This window comes from Mustela lutreola, chromosome 11 (assembly GCF_030435805.1).
Source record: "Mustela lutreola isolate mMusLut2 chromosome 11, mMusLut2.pri, whole genome shotgun sequence".
NCBI lineage: Eukaryota > Metazoa > Chordata > Mammalia > Carnivora > Mustelidae > Mustela > Mustela lutreola.
In genome coordinates this window covers 69530137-69548234 of record NC_081300.1, presented here as the reverse complement: position 1 = coordinate 69548234, position 18098 = coordinate 69530137, and the positions used below count along the sequence as shown (strand labels likewise).

Here is an 18098-nt window from a genome sequence, read left to right as displayed (position 1 = left end):
GTGTGTCCAGGGTTGGAAGGACAAGGACATGGACTATGTGCCAATGAACACCCCCAACCTTAGTTATGAATGATCCAAGCTGAGCCTAACTCCAGGCCTGGGCTAACCAGACAGACTTCCTTTGTTCTATAACTGTCCAGGGGCTCAGGTGGGACAAAGAGGTGATTCTGCGAGGCTCCGCCATAGCCTGGCACAGCTTAAGCCCTGTCTGTGTGATGGCACCGAGAGCATTAGACAAGTGTGAGGCCAGGGTCACATCCCCCTTTCAGCGGAGTGTGCGCCAGTCACTTCCCAAGCCCTGTGCTCTGACCCCAGGTGGGTCCTCGGGTCCCTGGCAATCCCAGAGCAGATCTCCCCATTTATAACCTGTTGACGGTCAAGCTGACCCAGTGACCCCCAAGGACCCTAATGCCCAGGGAGCTAAAACCCCTCCACACTGACCTGGGTCCAAGTCAGAGTAGACCACTGGAGCCCCCTTACCCAGGCCAGTCCTATGGGAAGCACCTGGCACCAATGCCAGATTAGGGCCTGGTTTGAGGGACTAGGCAAAGCCTGATGCACCTGGAAAGCCAGGATAACAGAAATACCCAAATTAGGCAGTGACTCACAAGCAGACAGATGGGACAGGATCCCCCGGAGCTGAACATGGGGCCTAGAAACTCTCTACCTACAGAGTTGGGAGTCTCAAGGATTCTGGTTCTAAAGCCCCCACTTAGCCCAGGACATCCTTTGAGCCAGGGTCCAAGTTGTGCCCTCCAGAGAGAAACCAGAACTCCCTCTTCCCCCTGAGCAAAGAAGCAATGACCCCTTCCCAGCGCCAAGAAGTAGAGGGGTACTGAAGGATCTGCCTCCAAGATCTTGATACACATGAGGAAACAGAGGCTGAGGGGAAGGGGCTGGCCTAGAGTCCCTGACCATTCACTCACCGGCTGGCCTTTGCTGCGCTCTGTTCCTGTGATCTGCAGCTCCTGGGTTCCCAGGGGCAGGGCGGGCACACTGCCAGAGGACTGGCCCCCGTTCTGGCTTTTCTGGGGAGCCACGGTGACCTCTGAATACGCCGAAGTCACACCCTTCTTCCCTTCTTAAGTGCGGGCGGGTCTGGGCTGAGGGTACCTGATAACCTCCCCGAGGACATCTGTAGGGTCCCATCAGGCTCACAGTGGAATCCTGGTCTCACGGAGTGAGGAGGCACCCCCTCTGCGACAGGAAACCTGGGCCCACACACTGAGCCTCTGGCCCAGGAAGGCAGCCTGTGAAGGCAGAGTGCTTTGCAGGTGGCCTTTATACCCATCCTGTCATTCTAGCACCCAGGTCCCCACTCTGGCTGGCCCCCTCCCACTACTACTCCAGGAAAGCCCTGGTGACAAGAACTAATTGATCTCTTGGCCAACAAGAACTCCCGTGAGGGGCCTCCATGACTCAGGCATGGTCCAAAGGCAAACAGGCAGCAGCCTGGAAGAAGGGTGCTTTTGGGTCCTCCTTGAGGGGTTTCACAATAGGCCAGTCACACCCAAGGTGGCAGGGAAGGCTGGGGGACCTCCAGACAGAAGGATCTCAGAATCTCTAACCACATTCAGTACTTTCCGGGCTATTCCAGAAACAGCAAGGAAGGAAGGAAGAGGCTGGGCTTCAGAGGCAGGTAGCCATGGATGGGAATCAGGTGACCTTGGCCAAGTCACTTCTCTTCTCAAAGGTTCAATTTCTCTCAGAGGTGAGAACTGAGTCAGGTGAGCCCAGTCAGAGCCGGCAACATAGGGACAGAGCAGGACTTCCGGCAGAGGGGCTGGGAGGAGGCACAGAGCAGCCATGTCCAAACTCAGACAACACCCACTGGCCACAGCCCAACCCTTCATTACTCCAAGGCCTTTATTAAGTCAATAAAAAAGGGAGAGAGATGTAAAAATACTTTTCTTGGAGGCCCCCAGAGGGGCAGGCACTGTCAGAACGACCCGGCCAGGGAAGGCAACCCAGCCAGAGGCAGAACGGAAATCAGGGCCCTATCCAGGGAGCAGCTGGCCTGGGGCGCTGAGGGTGGGGGCAATGGCTCGGACCTCAGGCAGGGAATGTGCAAATGCTGAGGCCCAGCAGGGAGTGATGGGGTGAGGGGTTCCCGGAGGAAGCCCAGAGCACCGTGTTCCCTTGCGTGGGCAGACACGCGTGTCCACGTGAGAGCCAGTGCCTGCACGCAGCTTATATACAGAGAGCAGAAGGAGGGGTGCCCGGCAGGAATGGAGGCGGTGGGGAGGGCTCATCCCAGAGCTTGAGGAAATAGCTTAGAGAAGTCTCTGGAAGACTGGGGCGAAGGGGGAGCGAGGTGGCCTCAGGAGCCCTGGCTGTCCTGCCGTCGCTGGAGGACTTCAATGACACTGCCGATGCCGTCCTCAGGCACCTGTGGGCAGGTGGGCAGAGGGAGGGGTCAGGGCCATGCTGACCTCCTGGCCTAGACGGACTATATCCTGCACCCTCCCCACCCTCCCCGGCCTCAGTGTCCTTCCAGGAGCCCAACCCATGGCGCTCACCAGGGCATGGTCAAAGTTGAAGGTGCTGATGTAGTAGGCAGAGATGTCGGCCGCAGCCAGGGGGCCTGCGATCTGGGCCACGATCCCACACTCATCTGAGGGTTATTGGGGGGGGTGGAGGGAGTCCATGTGGATCATCCTGGCCACCCCGCCCAGGTCCTCTCCAAGTCCCCAACATGAAAGAAGCAGCCCTCACCAAAGCCCAGAGGCTGTCCACCGATGCGTACCATCCTCCACAGCTCTCCTGAGGAGCTGGTCAGCAGGAGGTCACTGGGGAACCTGGAGAGGCAGGTGGGTAGTGGGCAGGGCACCCACCCAACCCCTCCCTGCCCCAATGTGAGCCCCTGGAAGCAGGGCGACCTGGTGACCTCAGAGTCTGATGCTCCCCCTCCCCCCTCCCTAGTGCTGGGCTTGGGATCTCTGGTCCCCAGGGCCTAGGGGGTCACATACTTTTTCTGAGTCTCAGCATCCATAACGATGGAGATGTAGCCCTCGATGAGGGAGAAGGCAAAGAATGTAATGGAGCTGGGTTCAGTACCGCCAGAGGCTGCCTCCTTGGGGGCACTGGAAAAGGAAAGGAGGCTCAAGGGTTCTTCAGGGCACTCAGCCCACAGCATTTCCTCCCACTCCCTGGGCCGCTTTCCTCCCCTGTCTGAGGGCCCTGGTCTCCTGATGGGGGTGGGAGGCGGGAGAGGACGATGACTCTCACCTCGTCCAAAGATACTGGACCCCCGGGATGGCCTGACTCAGGGTTGTCTCAGTTCACACTACAGGAAGGGGCTGCACCTGGGACATTGAGATCTACCCTGAACATCAGTCAGGGGTACATGGTTACCGCAGGCTGCCAGGAACCCAAGACACAGAACAGGGCACAGAGTGGCAGAATGGTGGGACACAGCACGGGGAAAAACCGTGTGAGGACAAAGACATGAGGTGCAAACAAGGCGCACCTGTATGAGTAGAAGAGGACATCGATGAGCGTGGTTGCGATGGCTGGCAGGGTCTCAGGGTCCAGGGTGAGGACACAGAAGCGGTTCTGTGGGCTCTGGATGGGATGCACCGTGGGGCTGGGCCCTGCTAGGAGGGACCAAGCAGCGGCTGTCAGGGCCACTGTGGGCTGGGGCGCCGCCTGGTGGCCAGATAGGGAGGGGCCTGGGAGGGGTGTAGGATCATGCTCTATGGGTACTTCCTACACTCGTGCTCTCTTTCCACCACATCTCCCTATCTTGGGATGCAGCCGGTGTCAGCTGGTATCCCCATGCCTACAGACCAACCCTCACAAGGGAAGGGGCCCAGTGTGAAGAGGAGGCCCTCCCTAGGTCTGGGTGTCAGAGGGAAGCCTCACCATGCTGAGAACGGGGAAAGCCATTGCTGGAATCATCCCTGGCAACAGGCACAGGCTCCCCGCCCACTTCTCGGTAAATGTCAAACTCCTGGGATAGCGTGTGGATCACCACGGACAGGTCCTGCTCCCGAACCTGGACCACAAGGGGACGAGGTATCATGTTAGTGCCCAGGCCCCCAGGCTCACCCTGCCCCACCCTGGAGCCTGCCGAAAACTCACCAGGATAAAGTCCGTCTGGTAGGTGGACAGCATCAGCACAGACACATGGTGCTCCGCCAACGGTGCAATGACTGAGCGGGCGATTTTGGTGACCCCAGCAGCCTGCACTGCCGCACCGCTGCGGGATGACACGTTCAGCACCAGCCATGTGGCCTCAGCCACTTGAAGGAACTCAGATGGGGGAAGCTCTGTGAGCAGGAAGCACACACCATGTCAGAGCCTACGGGACAGGCCCTGCCCCTTTTACCCTGTCTGTGGTGGGGGTGAGGGGACGGTGGGGTTCTACCATGGTAAGGGCAGGTCTGGAGACGGGGGCTGTCTCCCTCTCCCAAGTTCTGCTCCGGAGAACCGCATGTGTGCAAGGACTGCAAAGTGCTTCAAGTGCTAACCTGCTAGGGATGGAAACTTCCCAGTTAAGACTGGAGCTCCGAGGTGCCTGGGTGGCTCAGTGGGTTAAGCCACTGCCTTCGGCTCAGGTCATGATCTCAGGGTCCTGGGATCGAGTCCTGCATCGGGCTCTCTGCTCGACGGAGAGCCTGCTTCCTCCTCTCTCTCTTTCTGCCTGCCTCTCTGCCTACTTGTGATCTTTCTCTGTCAAATAAATAAGTTCTTTAAAAAAAAAAAAAAAGACCGGAGCTCCAAATTCAGACAGACCTGGGTTCAAATCCCAGCTTCACCATTTACTTGCTGTTGACCTGCGGTAAATGATTTAACTTCAGAATCTCAGTTTCCTTATCTGTAAAATGGGATGAGAGTTTATACCTCACTCGTGACGGCAGTCTGTGGATTAAGGCTTTATATGACGTGGAACCACTAGGGGGCGCCAGCAAATCAGGTTAGCTGAGGGATGCCCTAGTCCCTCCGCAGACCCAGACTTTCCTGCAGTACAAACCGGGAAACTAAGGCCTGAAGAGCTGTAGTGGAGGACAGGCCAAACCTCAGTTTTGTGGCCTGATGTTGCAGGCCGGTGAGGAGGGGTCAGGCTGGCAGGAGTAGGAGCCAGATGTCAGCTTCAGAGACCAGGGAGGAATCAGGCTGGCGTCCAGTCCAGAGCAGGAGCCAGAGATCTCCCAAGTGCAGCCAGAAGGCTCCCCAGGACCCTGAGGTGGGCTGGCTGCCCGCTCCTGCTTTTCCTTTCCCAACCCTCCTACTCCTGGAGTTCCCAGACCAGCCAGGGAGGGGGTGATCGGCACCAGAGAGAGAAGTCCAGGGAAAAATAATGGCCCGGGGGATATAACTGGCACAGGAACCCCTGATTTTTGCTCTGAACTGTAACTGAGACCCAGCTACTGGCCTGAGGCTGCTAAGTGCCCTTCACAGCCCTGTCTAAAAAGTTCTCATGGGACCCTATTAGATCAGAACCATAACTATGCCATTTTACATAAGAGGAAACAAACAGCTCAGAGAGAGGAAGTGACTTGCTCAAAGGCACACAGCCAGTGAGTGGTAGTAGTTGAATTCGAACCCAGACCCATCTGCCTTCAAAGCCCCAACTCTTGTGACTTTGGATCCCAGGATCTAGTGAGAATCCCACAAAGAGGGGAGCACATCCTTCCCCAGCCCAGCCCCCACCTTTGAAGCCCTCCTCGTCCACCATGAGCGTGTAATCCTCGGGGGTCTCCGTCAGGCTGAAGAACTTGCACCTGGATGAGGGTGGGGGGCATCTTCAGCCTGGGTTGGGCGGAGGGGGCAGGCAGGATCTCGCTCCAGTTCGCCCAGAAAGACCCTGCTGAACCCCTCCCTGCCCCCTCAAGCCTCAATTTTCTCTCCCGGGCCAGTGGGTGTGGGCCTTATCTCCGGAATCACGAACTGTTTTTCGTCTCCGGACCTCTGTAGAAGCTCCCAACCCTCCATTCCGGGAAGGAAGAGAGGCTCACCCACGACTACAGCTCTGGGGGTGCCGGACTTTGGGGCCCCTAGACCAGCCCCTCTGACCCGATGGGAGGCATCTGTAAGAAGTTCCCCGCAGTCGCCTGGAAGGAACTGCCCCCATTTGACACCACTTGGAGTTAAGCATTGCTCACCCCAGGTTGTTTGCGCCTTAACTGGCCCTGGGAGGGGGCCTGACGGCGCCGGATAGGCGCGGCGGTCCCAGGGAGGATAGGCCCAAGCCGGATGGCGGCGGGAGGAGGGTAGGAAGGAGAAGCGCCCTCCCCGCCCGCTCCAGCTCGCCCTGCGGCGATGTTAATCTCCCGAACCCGTCCCGGATCAAAAGCGGAGCCCACCCCCACTTGTGCCCCCGAACCCGGGCGCGCACCGGCTGCGGCGGGGCAGGAAGAGTAGCTTGATGAGCGGGTGGGTGTAGAGCCAGAGACCTGGGCGGGCAAGGCTCAGCACCCGCACCCGGTGCTCCAGGATGTGCAGCTCCATCACGGTCCGCGCGGACCTGACGCCGCTGCCAACCAGACCCAGGCCGCCGCCGGGGGCGGGGCGGTAGGGGCGGTGTCGAGGGCTTAAAGGAGCCGCCGCGCGGCCGCGTCCTTGCCGCCAGCTACGCGGCGGACCCTCCCAGCCCCACGCCGCGTCCAGTTTCCTGACAGCCACGCCCTGAGGGGCGGGCTGCTTATCAGAGTGGCCACGCCTCCTTCCTAGGGCCGGAGCCTCACCCCTTAGGTTCCAGCCCGTTGAGCCCCGCCTCTGATGACTCCTCCCCTTTAGGATTGCTTCGGGGATCACAGGCTGATCCCACCCCGCTTGAGTCCTCTAGGCCCCGCCCATGCCGCGCCCCTTCTCCGGGACTCTGCGTTTTCTGTAGGTCGCCTTCCTCGCTGGGGTCGGAAACAGGAAGGAGATGGGGAATGGTTTCTGTCCTTCAGTCTTTTATGATTGATATCCTTGAAGTTCCGAAGGGCAGCGAGACGAACCGGGGTTCAGTTGGGTCCAGAGTGCTGCCCAGAAAACTCTGGAGTATGGAGGGATAGGGATAGGCTGTGCAGCCCTGGTGACTGATTCTCTCCCCACAAAGTGTCCTTTCTTCCTTCTTCCCCTTATGGAGGAAGAAGTCCAGTACACAAAAGGATCATAGAGGTAGGGAGGACCCCAGCCACTTATATTTGAGTAACATACCGTGGGCTACGTAGGGGATGAAGGTGGCCAGGCTTATGGCTTGAGACCCTTCAAGACTAAGTGCTTGGGCCGGGGATGCCCAAAGGCCCAAATTTCAGGGGACAGGCCCATGTATCTGGGGCTCACTGGATACTCAGATCTCAAACCTGAGATTTCAGCCTCCTGAGGTCTCCCAAAGGCTGCAGCCATTAGCAGAACCCAGTTGGCCCCAGCGCAAGCACATGTAAACTTGCTTCATGCCCATGGAGGCCCCCAGCACTGGCAGATGCCCCAGATCTGAGGCTTATTAGACTAACTTGGGGTCATTTCAACATTAGACCTGGGTTCTGCTCTGGCTGCCTCACATTTAAGAAGACTCCAAGGCTAAGTATCAACACACTTAGGCTGGCTCTGTAGCAGAACAGACACAGCATGCTCTGGGGGGACTTTGGCTTGAGCATCCTCTGGCTTCAGATCTGAGGCTTTGAACCAAACAGATTAAAGCCGCCCTCCGGCCTGACTGGGGACCCAACAGGCCTACACAAGCCTCGTGCTCAAGAACCTCTACTGTAGGTGGATGGAAGCTGGGCAGCACCCTCCAGCCCTTGACTCTCTGGCTCAAGGGATCCCTGGAACACTGCGGCTGCCATATCCTGGCCTAGCCCCTGGAGAGTTGGGGGGGAGGGGACTGTCCTAAAGCCTCTCAGGGCAGGTACAGAAAGGTGGGAAACCATAGGGATGAGGGGTGGGAGGCAGGAAATGGGTAGCTGCCCTGATAGGCTCATATGACACTTGACCTCCCTAGGCCTCATTATCCCCAGCTATATCAGGACATGACGTTCCAGGCCCAGGCCCTGTGATGCCTGAAAACTCCTAGGGAGGCTCTTCTCCTCCCTCTCCCACCCCCTCCCACCATGGCCCAGCCCAGCTTGGTAGCCTGCCAGGAACAGCCGCTATTGTTTGACTGGAAAAGCTGCTTCCTCAGCAGAAGGGGGGGCCTTTCCCAGGGACACCCTGTCCTCACCCTCACCAGTCATCAGGTTGTGACCGAAGCGCCTGCCTGGGCCCTCAGTGGCATTGCCAGGTCACTAGGAACCCTGGTCAGGAGAGTTAGCTGAGGGGTTTTAGGTGCAAATCGACCAGCTTCATCTTTCTCACTCATCTCCTGCTTCCTCATCTGTAAAATGTGGACAATAGAGCCTACCTGATCGGCTAGTGACATACCAGCCCAACGTGGCACATGCTAAGTGTTCAGGAAACAGCAGGCAGCCTTCTATCAAAGACCCAAACTTCTTCCCTCATCCCTGTGTGTCCAATGGAGGCTTAGACTAGGCATGTAAGGGCATTCATTCATGGTCCCTGACCCCTGGTGACAGCATTCAACCCAAAATAAACATTCAGAACCTCACTGGGGTTTGATGTGGCATCCAGGCAAGGGGCCTTGATGGAGGAAGCCCCTGGAAAGACCTCCTTAAAAAGCCTCTCCCCCTCAGAGATGGGTAGGTGTCAAGGCCTGGGAAGCAGGCCCTGCTCTGCTCCAGCACTGGGCTCTAGTGACCCTCCTCCATGGCAGACTGGTGGACATGGGGCAGAGGGGATGAAATGAGGGAAAGTGTGGGCCAGAAACAAAGACTGGCCTATGACAAAGGTACTTCTGAGAGAGGCTCTTGTGCTGGGCTGGGGGGCCAGGATGGGGGGCTCTGTAGGGTAGAAAGAAGAGACGCTGAGCACCAGGGGTGGCTCCCCTTCCCAGTCCCTAGCCACACACCAACTCTCTACACAAGCTTGTTTATTTCTGTACAAAATCATGTTTCTATTTTACACAAAGAGCACCCCACCCTTTACCCCACCCTCTCTCCTCACAACAGCACCCTAGCCTGGGAAGCATCCCCCCAGGAGGAGGAGGCTGAGTGAGGCCCCACCCATTGGCCCTCACTTCTGCCTGCCTGAGCTGGGCTGGCCCAAACTCCACTCTGGAGAAAATAAATAAAAAGGCTCAGGCAGAATCTGTGCTGGGCCAGCCAGACTCTCTGCTGCCCAGGGGCCAGGAAGCTGGGCCCTCAGAGCATAGGCAGGCCCTTGAATGTCAGTCTGTGAGCTGTGTAGGTGTGTGGAGACCCTTCCCCACAGGCCTGAGCTGCCAGGGTTACAAGTAGGTGTCCTCACTCTCCTGGGATGTCAGGCTCTCCTGGGAGTGGTGGTGGACTGAATCCTGGGAGTGGTGGCAGGCTGAATCCTGGGGAGCTGAGTCCTGTGGGGCTGGGTCCTTCAGGAGCACATTCTGTGGGGGACACGCATCTCCTGCAGCGGCTGCCACCTTGGCTTGACCTGAGGTTGGGGGCTTATCCAGCTGCCCACTTGCCTTTGCTTGCTTCCATTGCTCCTTCTCCTTCTGGATCTGTTTGGGTGGCTTGGGCTTGCCTTTGGAGCCAGGGAGGGGGGCATCTGGGGGCAGGCGGATAGATGGTGAAGGTTGCAGCGTGGGCCGGGGGCCTGGCTCCGCCTCCATGATGGCCTTGGCACCATGCAGCCTTGGTGGGGAGCAGCACTGCAGCTCACCCCGGGTCTCCTGCCAGCGCCGCAGCTGAATGAGATGTTCACGCTCAATCTGGCGCTCTGTCACCGGCAACTCTACCACCTGTGTGGGTAGTGACAGTAAGATGGGTAGCAGGAAGAAACTTCCCCTCTACCTTCCAAATTGTCCCTGTTCTCCCTCACAGCCCTGGTCACTAAAGGCTGACCCTAGGAATAATGGGGGTCTCGTCCCTGTGACGATCACAAGTTCAGGCACTTGAGACCCACTGCCTCGAGGAGAAAGCTGCTCACAACTCGAGTCTACTTGCCTAAATATGTGTCACCTAAGTACAGCCCCTGAGACAAAAATCCACAAAAGAAAGAAAAAAGGGAAAATAAACCCAAGGCCATGGATGTGGTACCAGGGAAGAAGAGAGGGTAATGAGTCACAGCTCCTCTAATTCCCAAGTGGTTCAGAACAGGGAAGGCCCTGCAAACCTAGGCCTCCCTGTGCCCCTGTCTTCTCACTAAGACAGGAGGAGAAGGTCTACCCACACCATCCTGAGCTGCTGAGCACCAGGCCTGGCACCAATAACCCACCTTCAGCCAAAGTTACAAGGCTGCTTCTAAAGGGCCCCCACATCTCCCACTCCCACCCAGGGTGATGGGAGGGTGTAGGCCGCACCTCCTGGACCAGGAAGGCCTCCTGCATGATCTTGGGGCTGAGGCTCCGCAGTTGCTCGATAGTCTCGTACTGGCCCTGACAGGCTTTGAGCTTTTCTGGGGAGCCCAACGCATGTTTCAGCAGCACCAGCCCCACCCGGAAGATGATCTTGACTCCTGCATGGGGGGATGGTAAAAGGGCCTGTAAGGAATTTCTCTGAAAATAGAGGCTCCCTGTGGGCTGGGTTAGAGGCAGGGGGGTCCCCCACAAGCCTAACCCAGTACCTTCACAGAAGAACATATCCCAGACGCGCAGCACAGAGCTCCAGGGCAAGGTGCGGGCAAAGGCACACATGAACCACTCTGTCATGTATAGCAGCGGGTCGATCTTCTGCCGGCTGAGGTGTTTGTGGGCCACAGGTGACACCTTCTGCAGCAGTGAGAAGAGGATCTCCCCATCCAGTTGGATTGCCTCCTGGGGGACACAGTGAAGCTATGGGGCCAGGACTGTAGGCTAGAAGCAGGCATGCCAGACTACGCTCTGGTTCCCAGTACCAGGCAGGCATTCATTCATCCCTCAGGCAGCAACTGCCTGCCGGGAGCCAACCTTGTGTTGGGGCTGGGATACACTGAAGAGCAAAACAGACCTAGCTGGTCCACCTCACAGAGCATGTAGTGGAAAGGAGCAGACAGATGAATCACAGGAGCAAAGAGACTGGGGGCAGGATAGGCATTGGTGAGGGAGGTGGCTAAGTGCCCAGAGTATGGCAGAACCAGGAATGCTGGATCAGCATGTGCCAGAGGTCCCACCTGCAGGGTCACAAAAAGCTCCCTGAGGGCTTAAAGCTGAAGGAAAGGAGGGGTTATTACAGGAATGAAAGGAGTAGAGGTTTAAACCTATGCCAAGGCTGAGGCAGGGAGGAACTTGGTGCTCTGGAGGAACTGAGACCCTAAAAACCATCCAGACAGCTAGAAGCAGAGATAGAGGCCGGGGTGGAACCAGTAACTCTGGAGCCTAGAAGACCTGACCTTGAAAGGCCTTGGGTCTTCAGCCTTGAAAGCAACAGAAGTCTGGGAAGATTTTAAGCTAGGGCAACAGTGGCTGTGGAGAGAAGGTCTAGAGAGGCCACAGAGGTCAGGTTCCAGGCCTGCTCTGGACCCAGGAAACACTTACCAGTTTCTCACTGTAGTAGCCAGGCAGGTACTTCTCACAGATCTGCACCAGGCACCAGAAGGCTTGCTGTGGGCAAGAGAGGCATGAGGCCTTGCTGCTGGGTACTCCCTGCCCACCCACTCACCCGTCCAGGGCCTGGTGGTACCTCAGCAGGCATGTGCATGAGTAGAACAGCGGCAATGGGTGCCTGGGCCTGGCAGTATCCCTCCTCGGGTCGGTAAAGGGTATAGGCCTTCAGCACACGGAAAAGGTCCTGCTGGCTGTAGAAGGGCCAAGTGGGGCAGGAAAGATAGGTATAACTCTGCCGCCCCTATCAGGTCAGACTTGTTTCAGAACTTGACCTCCCCGGGAACCTGACTGTAGTCAGCAAAGGGTCAGTCTCCCACTACAGCACACAGATTCTCACAGGACCAGAGCAGGAGACAGGGAGGGCACCTCCCCAGCCCTGCCCTGCCCCATATGACAGGTGAGAGCAGAGGCAGAGCAGCAGAGAAAGCGGAGGCAGAACCAGGCAGGATGCCAGATACAAGGTAAGGGTGTGTCAGGTCTGGAAGTGTGGGCCTCTCATTCAGCAGCTATGTCTCCTTAGCCAGACAGCTTTGTCCCGGGTATCTGTCTTCGTCCTCTGGCTGCCTATCCTTCCCCTTCTCCATACCCTCTGCCTACCCAATTATCTCTAACACTCTTTCTCCTCATCAAAACCTGTTTCCAAAAGAAGACCAGGCAAGCTCTAGCACTTTGGGCATAAATGAAAGTTGCCCTAAAGGTAAGAGAAGGAGCTAAGGAGAGACCCACCTGATTCAAACCAAAGGAAATAACAGTGGAGTCTGGGGCTCCCAGCTTCTGGGTCCCTGAGATACACCCAAACTCATTTTACTTCCTCTGTGCCCTGAGGAACAGGGCCCAGAACCACCTCCAGCCCATAAGATCCAGTCTGCTTACCCATGGCCTCCCCGGGACACAAACATCTCATGGAAAGGGAACTGTCGGTGCAGATCACGTTCAATCACGTCCAGCCACTTGGGGTCCCCAGGGGACATGTCCAGCTCCTAGAAGCAAGATCAAGAGCATGTATTAGAGGAGTCAGTGATGGCTGCTGGGAAGATACAACTGTCCCAGGTATTGGAGGAACCCTCTGCCAGGGGCAATGCCCACCCAATCCCATCATGAACTAGGCCTTCCTGAAGACAAGTCAGGAAGCTCAAGAATGTCTGTCATAGCTGTAGCTGGAAATAACCTCCGGGCAATTTATTCAGGACTCACTCAAATATCTCAGGTCCTTAAGCTGGAAGGCTACTATCAACGCAATAGCTACCACTTTTGGCACTTCTCTGAGCCACCCACAGGCCTCACTGACTCTTCTCAACCTCAAAGAAAAGCCCTATCATTACACTGTTCACAGATGAGGAAACTGAGAATCAAAAAAAAGTCACTTGTCCAAGTCCTCATGATTAGAAAAATGGTGGTGCTGGGCCTGGAAGCCAGGCTGACTCAGAGCCATTGATCCCAGTTCCTCTGCTTTCTGTCTCCCTGTGCAAGTGGCATCACCTATTCAGGAAGGAGTGTGCATGTGTGTGTGTGTGTGTATGAAAGAGAGAGAAGGAGAGGGATCTGCATGAGTGCTATCTGGAAGGATGTGACATTTGTCAAACATTAAACTCAGAGCCATCTCTGGGTACTGGGGTTTTGACAAAGTTTTACTCTCTTCAAACTTCTGTGAACATTTTAACATGAATACCATTTAAAAACAAAGCATTACACAAAGAAAAATCATTTCCCCATCTTTTGAAATGTTCTGTATCATGATTTGCTTGTTGTTATGTGAATATGTATTATTTGTCAGAATTCACTGAACTGCACACTTAAGGTCTATGCATTTCACTCTCTGTAAATACCCCAACTTAAAAATAGAAAGGAAAAATCGGGGTGTTTGGGTGGCTCAGTTGGTTAAGCATCTGACTCTTGATTTTGGCTCAGGTCATGATCTCAGGGTCCTGGGATCAAGCCCCACATCACTTTTCCTGCTCAGCGGGGAGTTTGCTTGTCTCCTTCTCCTCTGCCTCTCCCTCCACTCATACATACTTGTGGTCTCTCTCACTCTCTCTTTAAAATCAACAAATAAATCTTTTTTAAAAAATCATAAAAATAGAAAGAAAAAAATCAATAAAAAGGAAACCCAGAGGGCTGAACAAGGAAGCAGACCATGTACACGTTGCCTGCAGGGCTCATGCAGTATTAGGGAAGGCCCCTGGGATGACAGCCAGATTCTCAGCAAATACACTCATGGGTACAGACCCAGGCCCTGGCCTTGACTGGCAGGTGTCTTCATAAAAGCCCCTTTATATCTTGTGTCCCCTCAGTAGGTGTGTCCCAACATTCAACTAAAGATGTCAGGTAACTTGACACAAGAGAGTAAGTATTGGACTAAAAATCTGATAAGACTGTTCAAGGCTGGAGGTTGGAGAAAAGGACCAGGTGCCTTTAGAGGGCTTTTGATCAGGCACACAGCTGAAGAAGTGGGTGTACAACCTCTAGAGCCCCACATATTCTCAAAATGGGGCTTGTGTGTAGCCTATGAATCTCCCAAGTCAAACCGAGGGCTGGATACTGTCTGAGTACAATGCAGGATTGTTTTTTTCAGAAAGGGGAGGAAGACCCCACAAATTCTCCAGAGGGCTCTGGTAAGGTAGGGACCTGAGCACCCAAGAAGTCAGTTCCTAGGATGTGCTCACCTGGTACCTCAGCAGCCCAAGGCACTTAATGATATATGGGTGGCTGAGAAAGGAAGAGGTATAGCAAAGGGCCTGTGGCAAGTAAACGCTCTGGGGATCAAAAGCAGGTGTGGGCCGCTGGCAGCTGATGCAGATACTGAAGCCTCCAAGAGAGCCTGAAGGCACTCACACCATCATGAGGTGAAGCCAAGAAGAAAACCAGGTAAGAAAAGGACAGAGGTCTTGCCCTGCCCAATGAGGGAGGAAGAAGTAGCAAGGATGGGAGAAGACAGAGCCATGAGCCATAAGAGGCTGCAGAACCTTCCTTGACAGCCAAGACTGGGGGACTTCCGGGGAATTCAGGAATAGGTACTGCTGCCAACAGTCTGTTACTGTACCCACACTGTGGGTGTGGGGACACTGTCATGTCCACAGCAGCCAGAGGGAGCTTCTCATCCTTGCTCACTTCCTCCATGTCATCCACAGGCAAAGTCCTTCTAGGTGTGCTCGAAACCATTGCTCCAGCCCCCAGGACTGCCTTGGGGACCCACCACTTGGCTTCAGAGGATCCAGAAGCCCTTTCTTGGCAAATCTACCTTCTCCCACAAGAAACCCTCATGATTTCACAAAGGTGGCTGGTTTCTCTGCAGATACATTACTCCCCACACACAAAATGCACACACAGCTCTGTGCCCTGCTACTATGGGATGTGCTCACATTTGCTAACTATGGAACCAGGAGTCTGGCCATGCTGACAAAGCTCTTGGCTCCCATGCCTGTGCTCTAGCAGCCAGAGGTAAACCACAGATTTGGGGAGAGGTTCCCAACCGAACCTCTCCCTCCACCCAGGATGCAGCCTCCTGGAATGAAAGAGACGGAAGAAGAGACTGGAGTCAAGAGGTCTGGTATTGCTGCTCTGTGGGACAGTCCAATCACTCTGATTCCCAGAGCTGCTTCCAACCACACTCCACCAAACACTGCAGCCCCATGGCCAAATGCTGCTAGCAAATGACTCTCACACTCTTCGGGTCAACAGCAGAAACTCGGGCTTCCCCGCCCCGCCCACTCTTCTCAAGGAACAGGTTTGGCAAAACAGGAGTGTTTGCCAAAGCATGAACTATGTCAACAGAGAGCTGGTAGCTGGCAGTTCTGTCTCACTGCCGCTCACCAGTCCTAAGAACTTATGAGAAACCCTGATGCCTGGGGCCAGGTCTGGTGGGTAAGCAAGGGCAACCCCAGGGGAGCCAAGTGCCTCTCACAGGGGTACATGCTGGAACTGCTGCCCAGCCCAGGTAGACCCTAAGAAGTCCCATGAAAGGAGGGGTATTCTTACTCCGGCAGCCATGGGGCAAGGGGCAATGGGCAGAGAGGGAAAGGCATGCCTGCAGAGGATATCCTCTCTGGTCACTGATTGGTTTCTAATCCTAAAGGATACTGGTTTGACTCATCCACCCCTAAGCCTGACAACCTCACTAGCAGCATGGGTGAACTATGTCTGGCCAGCTTGGATGAGGCAGGAGAAAAGAGTTGAGGATGGGAGGCCAAGAGTTACTGAGGGTTCTATGACCCTGAGGGCAGTCCTTCAAAGGCTCAGAGCACAGAGCCCAAGGCAGTCAGGGGAGTGGTCTGAGGGTCCCCTCCTGATGACCAAGAGCTTGGAGGTAGTCTGCTGAGCCCAAGAAAACAAAACTGGGTGGTTGACAAGAGAAAGAGATGGAATGGAGGATGGAAAATCGGTCCAACCCACTAAAGCCTGTTTAGCGCTGGAGCTTCAGATGGGCAGAGCCCCCAGGAGTTACAGGTTGGACAGGCCTGGTCAGTGGAGTATTTGACGGGTGGGCTCACTAATCGGCTCATACTGCTGAGGTCTAAGTAAGTACCTGGAGGATTGCTGCCATGTGAAGGACTTCAAGAGATGCGGGAGGGAGGGTAAGATGAAAGAAGGGCTACTCACATCAAACTTTCCAGGGTTCTGCTGTAGCTTCACCTTGCCTCCTGACAGGTACTGCCAAGCACGGCCCCGCAGAGAAGGTGGGATGCCCTTCTGGCACCGGAGACGGATCTAAAAGTTAAAAAAAAAAAAAGACTGTGCTCTTACATCCACTAAGGCAACACCTCCAGAGGCTGTGTGCCAGCCCCACTCTTCTCTTGGTGTTTGGTGGGCCTTCAATTATCACACCAGGAAAAGAAAAGGGGGGAGAAAAAAGGACTTCCCTCCTTTTGCTACTACTGCTACAATGCAGAGCCCAGGATACCAGGGGGCAAGGGGAATAATGACTATAATTAGATATGCTGCTACCAGGTGTTGTCAGTCTCCCTGTCCCCTGACCCAGTGATGAAACAGATATTCCTGAGGTCTACTACATAATTCTGAATCCCTATGACCATTTTCTGAATCAAAATGGAAATGAAGCAAAATGTTCCTCCAAGCTGGAGAAGCCCCATGGGACATCACTAGGGAGAGATCTGCATGGTGTGGGGCACAGCTGTAGTTGCAGGGTGGGTAGCTTTTGAGATGACCCTGACCCAGAGACATGGTCTAGGCATTTCTATGGGGGTGCTTGTTTAAATAGCCATGTGGCAGGATACAACCCACCTAGAGGGGAGAGAACTCAGCAGAACTCAGAAGGAAGATGGGAGCTGATCAGAATGGCTCCCTCTTTGTTTTGGTCATGAATCCTCTCTTCTGCTCTCCTTGATCTTGAGCTCCCACAGTCACCAGCACAGGGACTGTGCTGGACTGGATGTGAGTCCTGATTCCAACTCTTGCTACAATGGCACAGGTCTTTCCTACCACTCACAGACTGGGAGAGGAGAAGAAGAAAGTGTTTGAGGTAGCTCATGACCTAGAGCTTAGGGCTCAATTCTTATCCTTGCTGTCTTAAAAAAAAAAAAGGCTTCTACCATCAAAATCCAATTTGGAAAATCATCATGTCTTTTACATATGGGAAAACTGAAACATAGAGTGGAAAAATGTTAGATCACACCATCAGGAACCCGTGACCTCCTATACCACACAGGCTAGAGGGATCCAGTCCCATACACTTTGCACTCCACTGGACTCTCAGAGCTAGACAAGAGGTGAGCTCTACCTGGGCTTTGGGACAGAATGAGACTGAGGCAGCTGCCTTGATCGTCCTCCTTGACCTCAAGGCCAATGGTCAAGGAGGGTGAGGGCAAAAGCAGAGGCACCACTCCTATAGGATGGAGGTACGGGTACTGGCCAATGACAGTCCCTTCAGTCCCTGCACTAAGCAGCCTGGCCTGGGATGAAGATGGGAGCTAAGGGCAGTGGGAAGAGCAAATGCATGTGCTGACCTTGAGCCAATCAATTTGCATAAATAGTTAAGAACAGAATGGCAATACCTAGGATCCTATTAGAAAGGTGGGAAAATGCCTAGCAGGGAGTCTGACACACAGTCTGTGTTCAACAAACGCCTTCCTCTCCACCCCTCCATCCCAGGAAAATGCCTGACACAGAAGCCCCAGGGGCTCCGGCTCACACCTAACTTCCCCTCACCTGGAAACCCCCTCAAACAGTCCCATTGGAATCTCTCAGAGGAGCACAGAAGGCCTAGCCTTCCTGATGACCAGCACAAACAAGAGAAAACTTTCCAGGGGTCAGAGAGTGTCAAGAACCAGGAAGGAGATAGGCAGACAGTCTGGAGGGAGTGGGGGAAGAGCAGAGTGGCTGGTCATAGGAGCTAAGCTCAAGCTTCTGGACTGCCCCTCACTCAAGGGGGTGAGGAGGTGGGACGAGGAGGGGGCGAGAAAGGGAGTGGAAGAGAACTGCCCCAGACTCTGGGAATAGTTTCCTGCTGCTGTGGAATAAGGGTTTCCTTAAGGAGGCCAGTTGGTCTGAGAAGACTCTGGTAAAGGGATATAGTATGACCTAGAGCCATAGGTCC

General features: G+C 55.0%; 2 protein-coding genes across 4 annotated transcripts in view; both read right to left on the bottom strand.

The window, feature by feature from the left end:
• Nucleotides 1-1848: 1848 nt before the first annotated feature.
• On the bottom strand, nt 1849-6588 carry CASTOR1 (cytosolic arginine sensor for mTORC1 subunit 1). 2 transcript variants are annotated; one of them, XM_059139701.1, is made up of 9 exons: nt 6341-6588; nt 5656-5726; nt 4084-4271; nt 3865-3997; nt 3470-3596; nt 2970-3083; nt 2716-2798; nt 2520-2614; nt 1849-2389 (listed from the first exon to the last, which is right to left on the bottom strand). In XM_059139701.1, exons 1-9 carry the CDS (start codon nt 6451-6453, stop codon nt 2321-2323), a joined length of 993 nt encoding a protein of 330 aa, XP_058995684.1. In that variant the 5' UTR covers nt 6454-6588; the 3' UTR covers nt 1849-2320. The 2 variants fall into 2 exon arrangements, with proteins under 2 accessions (XP_058995684.1, XP_058995685.1); XM_059139702.1 differs by having other exon boundaries at nt 3470-3593; nt 6341-6583.
• A 2312-nt stretch (nt 6589-8900) lies between these two features.
• Nucleotides 8901-18098, bottom strand: part of TBC1D10A (TBC1 domain family member 10A) — a 31514-nt gene continuing 22316 nt past the window's right edge. The window contains exons 3-9 of one of the 2 annotated variants that reach the window (XM_059140532.1): nt 16145-16252; nt 12422-12528; nt 11625-11739; nt 11480-11545; nt 10591-10780; nt 10328-10482; nt 8901-9766 (exon numbers count right to left, since the gene is read on the bottom strand). In XM_059140532.1, the coding sequence (XP_058996515.1) occupies nt 9275-9766; nt 10328-10482; nt 10591-10780; nt 11480-11545; nt 11625-11739; nt 12422-12528; nt 16145-16252 (1233 nt within the window). In that variant the 3' untranslated portion in view covers nt 8901-9274. The remainder of the gene's footprint in view (nt 9767-10327; nt 10483-10590; nt 10781-11479; nt 11546-11624; nt 11740-12421; nt 12529-16144; nt 16253-18098) is intronic. The other variant, XM_059140533.1, reaches the window with a different exon arrangement.